This window comes from Rhinolophus hipposideros (genome assembly GCF_964194185.1).
Source record: "Rhinolophus hipposideros genome assembly, chromosome: 6".
In the NCBI taxonomy this organism is placed as follows: domain Eukaryota; kingdom Metazoa; phylum Chordata; class Mammalia; order Chiroptera; family Rhinolophidae; genus Rhinolophus; species Rhinolophus hipposideros.
In genome coordinates, this window is record NC_138052.1 from 47327438 (window position 1) to 47340046 (window position 12609).

At 41.9% G+C, this 12609-nt stretch overlaps 1 protein-coding gene across 1 annotated transcript in view; it reads left to right on the forward strand.

Annotated features, from left to right (window-relative positions):
* The window catches only part of MYO3B (myosin IIIB), a gene marked incomplete at its 5' end in the record, with an annotated part of 233873 nt that overhangs the window by 108421 nt on the left and 112843 nt on the right, over positions 1-12609 (forward strand). Inside the window, one exon of the mRNA XM_081050760.1 lies at positions 9969-10070. Coding sequence (XP_080906886.1) covers positions 9969-10070 — 102 coding nt within the window. The remainder of the gene's footprint in view (positions 1-9968; positions 10071-12609) is intronic.

Consider the following 12609-nt stretch of genomic DNA (forward strand, 5'->3'; position numbering starts at 1 on the left):
GAGAGAGAGAGAGAGAGAGAGAGAGACACGCTGCTCGAATTAATTGTGGGCCCTTCACTCAGATTCTGGGAGCTTGTTTAAGTGGTTCTGACAGGGAGTGATTTTGGTGTGATAGAGGGAGGGACAGGACTCCAGATTGGAAACCTCTCCCCTTGCTCAGTGGGTCATTTCTTGCCTGTCAGTCTTTGAGGTAGGCCACATTTGCATTTTCAAAATAAACAGATGCCTTTCAAATACATGAGCTGGTGGTCTAGAGATCTCTGTGGGCCCAAGCAGTTCACCAGCCAGTGATCAAATGCTGGAAGAGAAAACAAACGGAAAAAAATACCCTAGGTACACACGCATACATTTCCTATGTGTATAACATTGCGTCTGCAATAGAGGGTCTTTATGAGAGGTGGGGATTTCGGGAGGGAGCCAAGATCCCAAGCAGAAGTTCAGTTTATCTGTCTCCTTCTGGGGGAGGAGGCAACTTTGAATGTCATCTTGGTGAGAAGTGGCATATTTTGTTGTGTTTTTGTTATTGGTGAATGGTGATAATAGGCTTTTACCACAGGAAAACATATTCCTCCAAACACCAAAGAATTAAAAATATATACTCTTTAATCTGAAAAATAAGATTGCATATATTAGTGTTCAGGTAGATGGGCTATTCTAATTAAAAACTAGCAATTGTGTGTCATTCGATACTAATCTTTTTTTTTTAAATGAACTTCTTAAGTTTCAGAAAGTGGATATAACTGGATTGATTCAACTAAAAATGCATACATTCCTCGGTAAATACTACAAAACAAACAACCTGCAGGGAATTACTAAAAGAACTATGTCTTTAAGTTGTTGAGAGCACTAGCGTTAACATTGCCCCTCTAATTCAAGATCTGTTTTTTAAGACGAGGCAAAGTGTTAGCCTCCCCTTCTGAGAGGGGAAATGTCTCCAGTAGGTAACAGTGGAAACCTAGGGGCTAGGAACAGAATTTCAAAGATTTCCAGGAGAACCAGGCTCTTCCAGCTCCCCTTCTCCTCATCTCTCCCCACTCCCGAGGAGCAGGAAGAGTCCACTGGTTTACAGCACATTTTCATCCGATTGCTGCAGTGCTCTGGACTTGGTTGTCTTCTCTTTCTCTGTCCTCTGATCAGCTTCCTACTCACTCCCCTCTTTGGCCCTTCTAACAACACAGATGTTATCGGAAGATAACAATAGCGCTAAAAAACGATGGCCATTTCTCCTTCTGATGCCTTATGGGGAAACACGGCTTCTGCCAAGGTGTCTGCCAAGGCCAAAGCAGCAGTGCTTGAGCCTGAGAACAGGTGTTTTAAACTGGTTGCTGCTGGAACCATTGGTCACTACGCTTCCTGTGACACCAGCTGCTGGGAGTTGCCTTAAATGCTGGTCCAGACAGGCTCTAGCACACTTGGGCACAATTTCTGCTAGCAACTTAACAGAGGCTATTTAACGTCTCTTAGAAGTCTGACCCTACAGCAAGACAGAAGAGTTTATAGTGTTTAAAACTGTTTGCACTGTTAAACCTCTTTCCATGTAAGGCCTCCTTCTAGCCTTTTCTAACTTTAAAAGGCTGATTCCTAAAGGAATTTAGCATGATTGGTGGGTTTTCAATGACTAGCTAGGTGGGTGCAGCAATTTCCTAGAACTAGATTTCCGGAAATATCCCGAGGTGTGTAGGGCTACTATATTTTAAACTAGGAATTTTCTTTCTTTCATTCACTTATTCAGCTACTATTTGTTAAGCATCTGCTTTATGCTGGGACTACCATGGTGAACAATGGGATTTCGTTTGAAATCTCAAATTTTCCATCTCCAGCCCAGAGGGTTATAAAACACGCTCTCCCTCAAAGGGATACTATTTGTATAAAGCTGGCACTCAATCCTATGTCAGTGCTCATTGAAAGGGAGTTCTATAAAACTCCAACGCAAAACAGAGTTGAAATCATAAAATATATCTGAGGATATGCATTGAGATGACCCTTGCTTCTTGAATGATTCTGGTAGATATTTCTCATTCTGACAAAGCTGTGTAGGAGCACATTGTTGATCACACACCAAATAGTAGAGGGAGGTCAAGTGAATGCACCATTGAGGGAAAAGGTCCACATTGAACAAACAGAAGAAAAACAAGCTTACCCTCTTTCACTTCTTCTAAGTCTCTATTTGTCATTCCACCTCTATCCCACTGTTTCTTCACTCACTCCATCTCTCTGTCTTAGAAAGACTCCTAATCATTTCACACAAAAAGCTTAATTTCTCAAAATATGAGAGAAGACAAGTTCCAAACTCTTCTTGGTCATCAGGCAGAGGCCAGCTGCCTGTCCTTTCCTGATGTTTTAGGCCATCTCCACATAAGACTGAAGAAACATCTAGGGGAAATTCACTGGTGCATCTGGGCTTGGGGTGAATTGTGAACTGTAATTTAGCTGCACTGTCTTCTAGACCTTTGTGTAACAGAAAACAGGGTGCTACTCAGGCTTACGCAAGGGGTCCCACTCTGTCCACTCCCACGCTGGCTGGGTTTCTCTAACTATCTAAGTAAAGAGCTATGGCTGATTTCTGACAGCGATAGGCTTTCCATTTTGGAAGAGGAAAATGTTTGGGGAGATAAGTATTGTCATTTACTTTGAGGAAATATGTCTTGTCTGTGAGCAGGATCCGGACCTACAGAGAGCCCCCTGAAGCATGGCTTAGAGGAAGTGATTTCTAGCAGAGAGAAGGCCTGGCCTGTGAGTTCAAGATTTCTGTCAAGAAATGAGCTCTGCCAAACCTCAGCTTGGCACAAGCAATAGAATTCTTGCCATGTAATAACTTGGAAGGCAGAGGAATATCTTTTGCTATGAAATCAAATTATTGCCCATGTTAGAATTAAACACCCAGACATCAAGTTGCTATTTATATAATGCACAGAGAGGAAGTTACAAAGGCAGCGTGGGCTTGAGGTCTGCTTCTGCCTGATGTCCTATTGACATGGCACAGAAATGTGCTTAAGATGTCGGATTCCAGATTCCAGATTCAAATTTCAGAGCCCCTTCAATTTGGAATCAATTTCTCTATTATGGACCTCACATCTTTCCCCACAATCTGGCTCTAAAGAGGTGGTGTCCGAAACAGTGTTTTCACTACCTCAACCATGAGTGAGGCAGCGTTATTATGATCACCAATACACAGTTGCCTTTATGTATTTATATCTTTTCAAGCTTTTTTTCCATATAGAATCATGAAATGTGGTATCACATTTTATAACCTTTATTAGTTATCCACATAATAAACATTTACAGAAAAAAAAATGACTGCTTTGGCAAGATGCTCAGACTTTCTTTCCTCAAAGTCTCCTGTGTGTAGAAAGGCAGATTTTGTTTTCCTGCTTAACATATGAAACAGATGCAAAGGGAGTTTAAATAACTTGTCTCCCGGTATGTGCTATGTGAGTTTAAGAATTGATATCAGGGCCTTCTTCTGCATCTTCAGCCATTGCCCCTCTCCGTAGGCCATGTTCTCCCATTGGTTTCCACCTTGAATATGGCACATGGACATAGGGTTCCAGTCAAAGCAACGGGAAGCGTTTTATATGCTGTCCTAACCATGTGGACTTTGGAGTCAAAACAATTGGCTTTAAATCCTGGCTATGCCACCAATTTGTCATATGGTTTGGGGAAACTTACTTAACTTCTGAGCCTGTTTCCTCAGCTATAAAATAGGTCTCAATAAAGTCTAATTCTCAGGACTGTTGTGAAGATGATAGCAGAAAAGACATGCAAAGCATTCTGCACAGAACTCACACGTGGTAGATAGGCAGTAAATGGTAGATCTTCCTCTGTCCTCCCTTTCTAAATATGAACTTCACTGGGGGGGGGGAAATTAGTCTGTGAAATAATCTTTTCAGGTGAGCATAATAATGTTATCACTTCAAAAAGATAAAACTATTTCTCTCACTTTCAGAGAAAAAAATAGTACCTGCCAAATCTTAATACCGTTGCAATAAAAATACCTTTATAAAAGATAGAATTTTCGAAATCTTAACTTATGTCTTGCTTGTTGGACAGGGAAAATTTCAAGTACAAAAATGACATGAAAGATTTCAGGAAGTTTTATTTTTGTTTTTGTAAAGAGCTGTGTCACCTTGTGCTGTGCGCTTGATTCATTTGTGTAGGTAAGTGTTTTAGTGACCTCAAACCTGTTAAGGCTAAGGTGGTATACTGCCGACATCAGTTTTCCCACTTTCTTGTTTGAGGCCCTTCTGCAACTTGCTTTGGAAAACAGCAAATCCCCTCTTCACCCCCTTCCACACAGTCATAACTTCTGAAATACAGGAGTTACGTATCCTGTATTACGTATCCCAGACTTGCTGTCTGCTGCTGTGGAAAGCAAGTCGCCTTTCAGTTGTCCAAAGCGTCGGAAGATCTCAGTGTGCCTATCATGTTTAACCCACAGTGACGGGTGATTGGCAGCATAAGAGCTGAGCAACAGCCATTTGGCCAGCAGTTCAAACCCCAACACGAAGAGCCACAGCAGGGTCATGGCTTGATTTGCTGTGGCCACGAAGTCTGCATTGCCAAGCTCAGAGGCGGAGGCAGAGGTGACAGCTGGGAGCCATTCTCCTCAATAAAGTTGTGACGGTTGCGATGTATAAGCAACCAGAGCCTGCTAATTTCACAGACTTTGAGCCAAGTGCTTAGTGTCAAAACCAGCTATGGTCAGTGATGCAAATGGCTGTGAAGGGTCCTTCGTCAACAACAAGGCTTTCCCCACCACACTGTTTCCTTTTAGCTCGTTAGAAGTGTTTAGATCCTGCTTTCCAGAAACACTCCAGTTTGAGGAGTAGGAGGCCTTTTCCTTTTGTTTTGTTTAAAAGTCGGATTTATTGAGGTATAGTTTATAAACATAACACTCAAACAGTTTGATAAAATCGTATAAACACATACAGTCAGATAACCCCCTCCACAATCAAGAAAAAGAACATTTCCCAGAAGCTTTCTCATGTTCCTTTTATCATTCATTCCTCCCCCACCCTCAGCTCCTGGCAACTACCAATGGGTTTTCTGTCCCTATAATTTTGCCTTTTCCAAAATGTCATATAAATGGAGTCATATAGCATGTAGACTTTTCAGTCTGGCTTCTTTCACTTAGAAAAATCCTTCTGAGATTCATCCGTGTTGTTGCAGTCGTCAATGTACTCTTTTTCATCGCTGAGCAGAATTTTAGTGAATGGATGTATCACAGTTTTGTCCATTTGCCAGCTAAAGGGCATTTGTTTCCAGTTTGGGGTGATCATCAATAAAACTGCTACAAACATTCAGAACTTTATCTTTTTAAAAAAATTTATACAAAAGTGAATACCTGCTTTACAGGAAACCAGAGCTATATGAGTTGGAATGATGCTAGAGGTGGGAATTGTTTCTGTCTTGATTAACCAACAGAAATACTTATTTTTCAAACGTCTTATACTTTTGCATAGCAATCTGCAATTTATACAAAGCACTTTCACTTACCTTATTCCTGTAATTATCACAGTAGCCTTGAGAACTAGGCTAAGAATCTTACCCCATTTTATGGATGGTGGCTAAGAAATCTCCCTGCAGTCCAGACTGCCCAACTCCTGACTGCTGTCCTTCTCCCAGAACATTTCCTCAACATTCTGTCTATGCAGAAAGCTCTGCTAGATGCTTTGGGGGCAGTCACAAAAACAACATACTTTTTTTCCCTTCAGAAGGGAACAATCTCATGCTCCACATCACGCATCATCAAGCAAATGCAAATTAAAACCACGAGCTACTATTAACGCACCTACCAGAATGGCCAAAATCCAAAACACAGACAACACCAAATGCAAGTGAGGATGTGGAGCAGAGGGACTCTCATTCGCCGCAGGTGGGACTGCAAAATTGTACAGCCACTTTGGAAGACAGTGCGACGGTTTCTCACAAAACTGAACATATTCTTACCATATGATCCGGTAATTGCACTCTTTGGTATTTACCTGAAGGAGCTGAAAACTTACGTTCACACAAAAACCTGCACACACATGTTTAAGGCAACTTTATTTATAACTGCCAAACCTTAAAAGCAACCCAGGTGTCCATCAGTAGGTGAATAGATCAATAAACTGTGGTGCATCCAGACAAAGGAATATTATTTAGAGCCAAAAAGAAATGAACTCTCAAGCCATGAAAAGACCTGAATGAACCTAAAATGCATATTCCTAAGTGAAAGTAGCCAATCTGAAACGGCTACATACTATATGATTCAAACGGTATGATATCCTGGAAAAGACAAAACTACGGAGACAGTGAAAGTCAGTGGTTGCCAGGGGTTAGAGGAAAGGGAATGATGAATAGGCAGAGCACAGAGGATATTTAGGGCAGTGAAAACACTCTGTGTGATATTATAATGATGGATATATATTATTATACATTTGTCCAAACCCATGGAATGTACAAAACCAAGAGTGAACTGTAATGCAGACTGTGGATTCTGGGTGATAATGATATGTCAGTGTAGGTTCATCAGTTGTGACAAAGGTACCACTCTGGTTGGGGATGGTGACAGTGGGGGAGTCTGTGCATGTGGGGACAGGAGATATATAGGAAATCTCTGTACCTCCCCCTCAATTTTCATTGTGAACCTCGCACTGCTCCAAAAAGCTTAAGTCTTTTTTCTTTAAAGGGGGATGGGGAACTGTCACAAATTGAACCAGGACCAGCACACATGCCACCGCCTTGAAAGGAGTACAAGCCAGGGCCAACAAACAGAGCAACAAGAAGCAAATGATCTGTGAAGCTACCTCCCAATCCTTTTTGGAAGCAGGCAGGGCATAAATTATAAGAAATAAATCCCATCTGAGGCTGATGGGAGTCAGAAGAGATGAGAGCAGTGATGCTCAGATGCATGAAGGGATGGGGGATTCCCCAGACGGTGACGTTCCATGGCAGGCAAGAAACTGATTTCTAGGATAAGGGAAAACCTGCCTCCTGAGCTCCCAGGTTAGAGAAAGCAATTACCAGGCCAGACTTTCTTTGAACTCAGTCGAAGTTTGACTGGGATAACGACTGGAATTAAGTCCTAGAGAATCAAAGTGGAAAAAATGCTCTCGTAGACATGAAATTACTAGATTTATTTTGTGTAGAGGCCAGGATTTCTGATGCAGCTGTAGAGAAAAAAATACGGCCATGAGATTCTGTGTTTTAAGAAAAAAAATGTTACTTTTTGATGCTGCTTTTAGTGGCATTTGCCAGTCGGACCTCCCACAAGTTGGCCTCTTTATGTTCTGATAAGGTGGCTGCTGACCAGCTGTCACTCCAGCCAGAAACCACACTGGCTCCTTGTGCAATCGACCAGCAGCAGTTAGGAGGGTAAGGCTGGGCTTTTGTGCCTCATCTGTATGCGCCTTCTCTGCCAGGTACAGTGGGCACCCTTTGCCAGGTCCATTATGAGGGCAGGGAAGCTTACCCAGCCTAGATCACTAACCAAGAAATCTACCCAGACAGCGTCCCTGCTGGAAACAATGCCTGGGTCTGTCTTCTGGTGGGTCATCAAATGTCAGTCCAGGCCAGGACCCCCTTCTGTAGCAGCTGATCTGTGGAACCCTTAGGAGCCCAGACATGTGTAAGAAATAAAGTTCTAAAGTTTTACTTCCACTTATAAAGGAAAAAAGAGAAGAGGGGTTAATGATTTCTTAATGTTTTAATAAATGGGGCTGCACCATGTATTATATAGGGATTCAGACGGTTAGGGCAAAACTGCTTGGGTTTGAACCATGGTTCTGCCATTCTCCAGCTATGTGTGACTCCTAGGCAAGTCATCTAACCTCCCTGGGCCTCAGTTTCCTCAGCTATAAAATGGGAATAATAGTGGTCTTTACCTTTTAGAGTTACTATGAGGACTGAATGAGTTAACTTCTTAAAAAGGCTTAGGAAAAAGGTTGGAAACCAATAATCCATACATTCTGTTTCTCAGATAAAATTAATAGACATTTCCCTAGTCCTGGTCCTAATTCTTCTTCCCCTCACCTTACCTCATCCACAAAATCAAGTTAAATGCATCTGATCTTTTTCTTCTCTTCTATTTCAGTCCTTAGTATCTTTTAGTTCCCCTTTCTCATATTAGTTTCTTGGGGCTACCATAACAAATTACCCCAAACTTGGTAGCTTAAAACAACAGAAATGTATTCTCTCACAGTTCAGGAGGCTAGAATTCCAAAATCAAGGTGTCAGTAAGGTTGGTTTTTACTGGAGGCTCTGAGAGAGAATTCTTTCCATACCTCTCTCTTAGCTCCTGGTGGTTTTCTGCAATGCTTGGCATTCCTCAGCTTGGAGACCCATCACTCTGCTCCAGTCTCAGCTTCTTTTGTTGCATGCATTCTCCCTTTATCTCCCTGTGTCTTCACATGGACTTCTTATAAGGACACTAATCATTGCACTTCTTAGTATTTACCTGAAGGAGTTGAAAACTTATGTTCACACAAAATCCTGCATACAGATGTTTAACACAGCTCTATTTGTAATTGCCATCCAGCTCCCTACTTAACTAATGCAACCTTAATCCAGTATGACCTCATCTTAAATGAATTATATCTGCAAAGACTCTATTTCCAAGTCATGTCATATTCTGAGGTTCCAGATAGACATGAATTATGAGGGAACACTAGTCTACCCAGTTTACCACCGTAAAAATTTCAGGGTACTTTCACATCTGTTATCTCTTTTTCGTCTCACTGTCCATGTTAGAATGCAAGCTCCATGAGGTTAGAGACAGTGCCTCTTGAAGAGTAGTCTGAAGCAGCTGGCATTACTTAATATAGGAATGTTTACTGGGCCTCCTTAAAAGATTGGAAAGACACGGTGCCACCAGGCTAGGTGTAGAAAGGTGATGCCTGAGGTAGGGGAATCACCCAGAAGGAGGGTGAGGGACAGGATGGAAAAAAAAATGTCATCCAAGGAAATAAAAAGGGAGAAAGGTCAGAGATCCCAAATATTCCAATATGGTACCACTAGAAGTACTGCTGGCAGAATGGGGAACAGCAAGAGTCAGAAGGAAGGTGCAGGATGAGAGAGAACAAGATCTAGATCACAGGTCAGGGAGAAAAGGGATGACTGCCTCAGGGCAGAAGACTATCTCTTCTGTGGGGAGTGGGGCCTGACTGCCAGTATGGTTTCTTCTAAAGCCAAGAGACCCAAGTGCACAGAATCTGACCTTTCCAGATACCTGAGGTAGTCTGAGATATTGGAACATCTTCAACCCAACTTGACCTTCATGGTCAACTTTCCTTCAGAGAATGGAAGAAAAGACGTAACAGCTGGAATAAACCCTTTGGTATTTTTCCACTCCAGCCATCAGCTGTTTGGGTAGAGAAATATTTAGGTGTTTATCCACATGAACCAACCTGACTGGATGATGAAAAGCTACAGTTCTGATATTTCTCACCTGAGTATAAGGTGTGGCCTGTCTTTTCTGTGGCAGCGTAATTGGTTGTCAACCCACAACAGTCAGTGAACAGGGCTATAAGAGGAAAGGAAGAGCAAGGAGTGCCTGAGGGCCAGATGTACGGAGGGAAGGAGAAGACGTTGCTGCTCTTTATATTTCCCTGGTGGCAACAACTGGAAAGGCAGCAGGAAAGCCAGGAGCCCTGGCCTGGTGCACTCATGACCTCTCTTTGTCACCCAGCTCCCTATTTGACTAATGAGAACATGAGACAGGTTCCCCAAATTACTCCACATCACCACTCTAGGAGGGAATCCAGCCAGGACAGTTTTTAATTTTCTTGTTCCTTACCATTTTGCCCTTTCCAACCATACTGTATTAAATCTTAAAAGTCAGCACCAAATCTGTTGAGATTCATCATCTCAGAACCTCAAACCATAAGACAAATGTGGGTTTCCTAGCCAAGTTTTATCATTCAGTTTGGTCACTTATCTAGGTGTGGGAGCATAACCTTAAGAAGTTTCTCCTTTGTTTCATTGCACAGGGCGCCCTTCAGACCAAAGCCATGATCCACACCTTCTTGTCACAGGGGCCACCAGGAGAAGTGTCCATGGTCAAGAATGCAGTGAGCCTGGTGACCACAAAGGTGAGGTCATTCAAGGTTGGAGATGGGTGTCCTGTATGCGGGGATATTCCAGAGAAGGTTCCAGAATTGGAAATGATCACCTGATATGGACCTTCTCGCTGCCACTTTTTTTTTTTCTATAGATGACAGCTGATTAACTTCAGGGGCAGCCTTGCAGGGGACCCTGAAAAGTGATTTCACAGAAGGGGAGGGAGTAGACAGAGATAAGCTAGCTGCTCTGTGACTGCCTCCTCTGTCCATGTTCTCGTTCACTGGGGAAACTGGTCTCATTGCAGCTCTCTTACCGACAGCTTCCCTTCAACCCGCCCTCTTAGAGCAGACACTGACATGTTTCTGCCTGATTTACCTTAAGACTTATGAAAGTTTAACTTTTCAGGCAGATCTTTCTATGATCAGTCTGAGCTTTATGTACAGAAATTGTACATAAAGCCCAGACCAATTGCAAACATTCATGGGGGAAGGACATTGTGGACAAGAAATTAAAAACTGGGGTATCAATAAATAACATAATTGTAAAATGAGAGAATCAGTGGTTTTCAAACATTTAAAAATATATTAGAATATTAGGATGAGTTGCCCTGGATTCAACAGTAGAGTTGCAGCTACAATTTATCAGCCAGGCCTAGCAAGGAGGCTCTGGGCATTTCCAGCTCTTTTGTAATCTGTCATCCATCCTATGTTTCAAGGAAATACAGAACTAGAGCTTTCCCTGGGGCCAAGGAGGTTAGGAAGTGGGAGACAAAGAGAAGAAGGAGCCCAGAAAGCAACAGTTTCTGGAACCTGAGGAGACCTGAGGAGGGAGACAATGAGACATCTTTCACTTTCCAAAGAAGGATGTCTAGCTGTTACTGACCTACCATCTAGACCCTTTTTCTCTCGCAGAAGCCACAAATAACAGGTCCTCCTGTTGTCATCAGCACGCAGATGTATTTTGTTTGGCCAGACACAGAGTTTTTGAAAAAACTTTGAACCCAAATGTTTTTAGATAGGGTGTCCACTCTTGGTTCACCACAAATGCCAGCATTCTGCCTGACACCACACACATTTATGTTACCCGGGTGGCCTCAGTGATGTTTGAGTTTGCAATACCGGCTATCTTGTTTTCTTTCATTTTCTCTTCTCTTGATAGTCAAATACTTTTTCATCTTATTTCAAAATAGTCCAGTGAAGAATTGGCTTAACTTTCCTGGGGAATATGAATGGTTCATAGAACTCAGTCCAACTTTGGAAGGCTTCATCTCCTCCATAGAAGTCCCTCCCAGTATTTATTTCATTAAACCAGAACACTTAGGGACATTTCCCTGAAGAAAGGAGAACTGTGTCAGGAGAAGCCTCTATTGTCACACCTACACATACTTCAAGTTTAGTGTTTTGTGAATGTTTCTGCTATTTCAGCTCATCATTTAATTTTTTCAGCCATGTCACTGGTCTAATTCCTTTAACCTGATCTATTCATTTAGAATGGGCCAACCTGTTTGACTTTTCTGGTTTTTCCCATATCTACATTTCTCTAGTCTCATTGTTTAACAGTTAATTTTTTGGAGAGATACCAGGTGCCAACTGTCACCAATACATAACTTCAAACTATTTGATAATTTCGGATTTTGCTTTGAACCCAATGGTTTGATAACCTCCTTAATTTTTACTTATTTATGTTTAACCTTTTAAAATTGAGGCCATAATTGACATATGACATTATGTTAGTTTCAGTTGTGCCATATAAAGATTACTTCCTTTTCATTTAAGTTTCTCTCTTTACTCTGAGCCAAATCCTTCTCTCTGCTCTTCACACAAAGCTGGGAGGTGGAGGAACAGATTTCCTCTAAGCTTTATTAAGAATATTCTGTAAGTTTCTGTTTGGTTTTTATACTTCAAATAACTCTTAAAAATCAATATTTTGATGACTGAAGTGTAAATGAATAAGAAACATGGAAGAAGTTTTCCCTTCGATTACACGAACAGAAATTCTATGGATTTTTATTAGAAACCCAGGCAAAGTAACTGGGGGCATTTGCTAAGCTCCAAGTAAAGGTGTTGATGCCCCCTCTCTTTCTGGTGGATGCAGCAGGTGAATCCCAAACCAAAAGGGACTTGGGGTCTTTCCTAGCTTTGCTTGTGCTTTTCCCTCTCCGTTTTATACCGTGGATCCCAAATAGGCGCACACTAAAGCACTCTTGCCTTTCCATGAGTTACCACTTGGGCTTGGATCAGCGAGTGGTAGGTCTTGGTGCTGCTGAATTGAGCCAGAGAACAAGATTAAAAATTATTTGTGTCACTTTTCCTCCTCAATAAGGAAACAAAGATATTTGTTTCCCAATGTGGACTTCTCTTTTTTCTTTTTATGTCGATTCTTGTTTTTATGTCACTTATCACAGTATTACAAGTGAGTTTGGGCCAAACAATGTTTTAGAATCCGCAAGAGGGAGGAAAGCTGCCTGCCTGGTCCTCTAACCGGAGTTCATCAATTAGGAGAAAGCAGGGAGGGGAGGAGAGGGAACCAGTTAATGAAATTCTAAAAAGCTACAACTGTTTTTCTTGA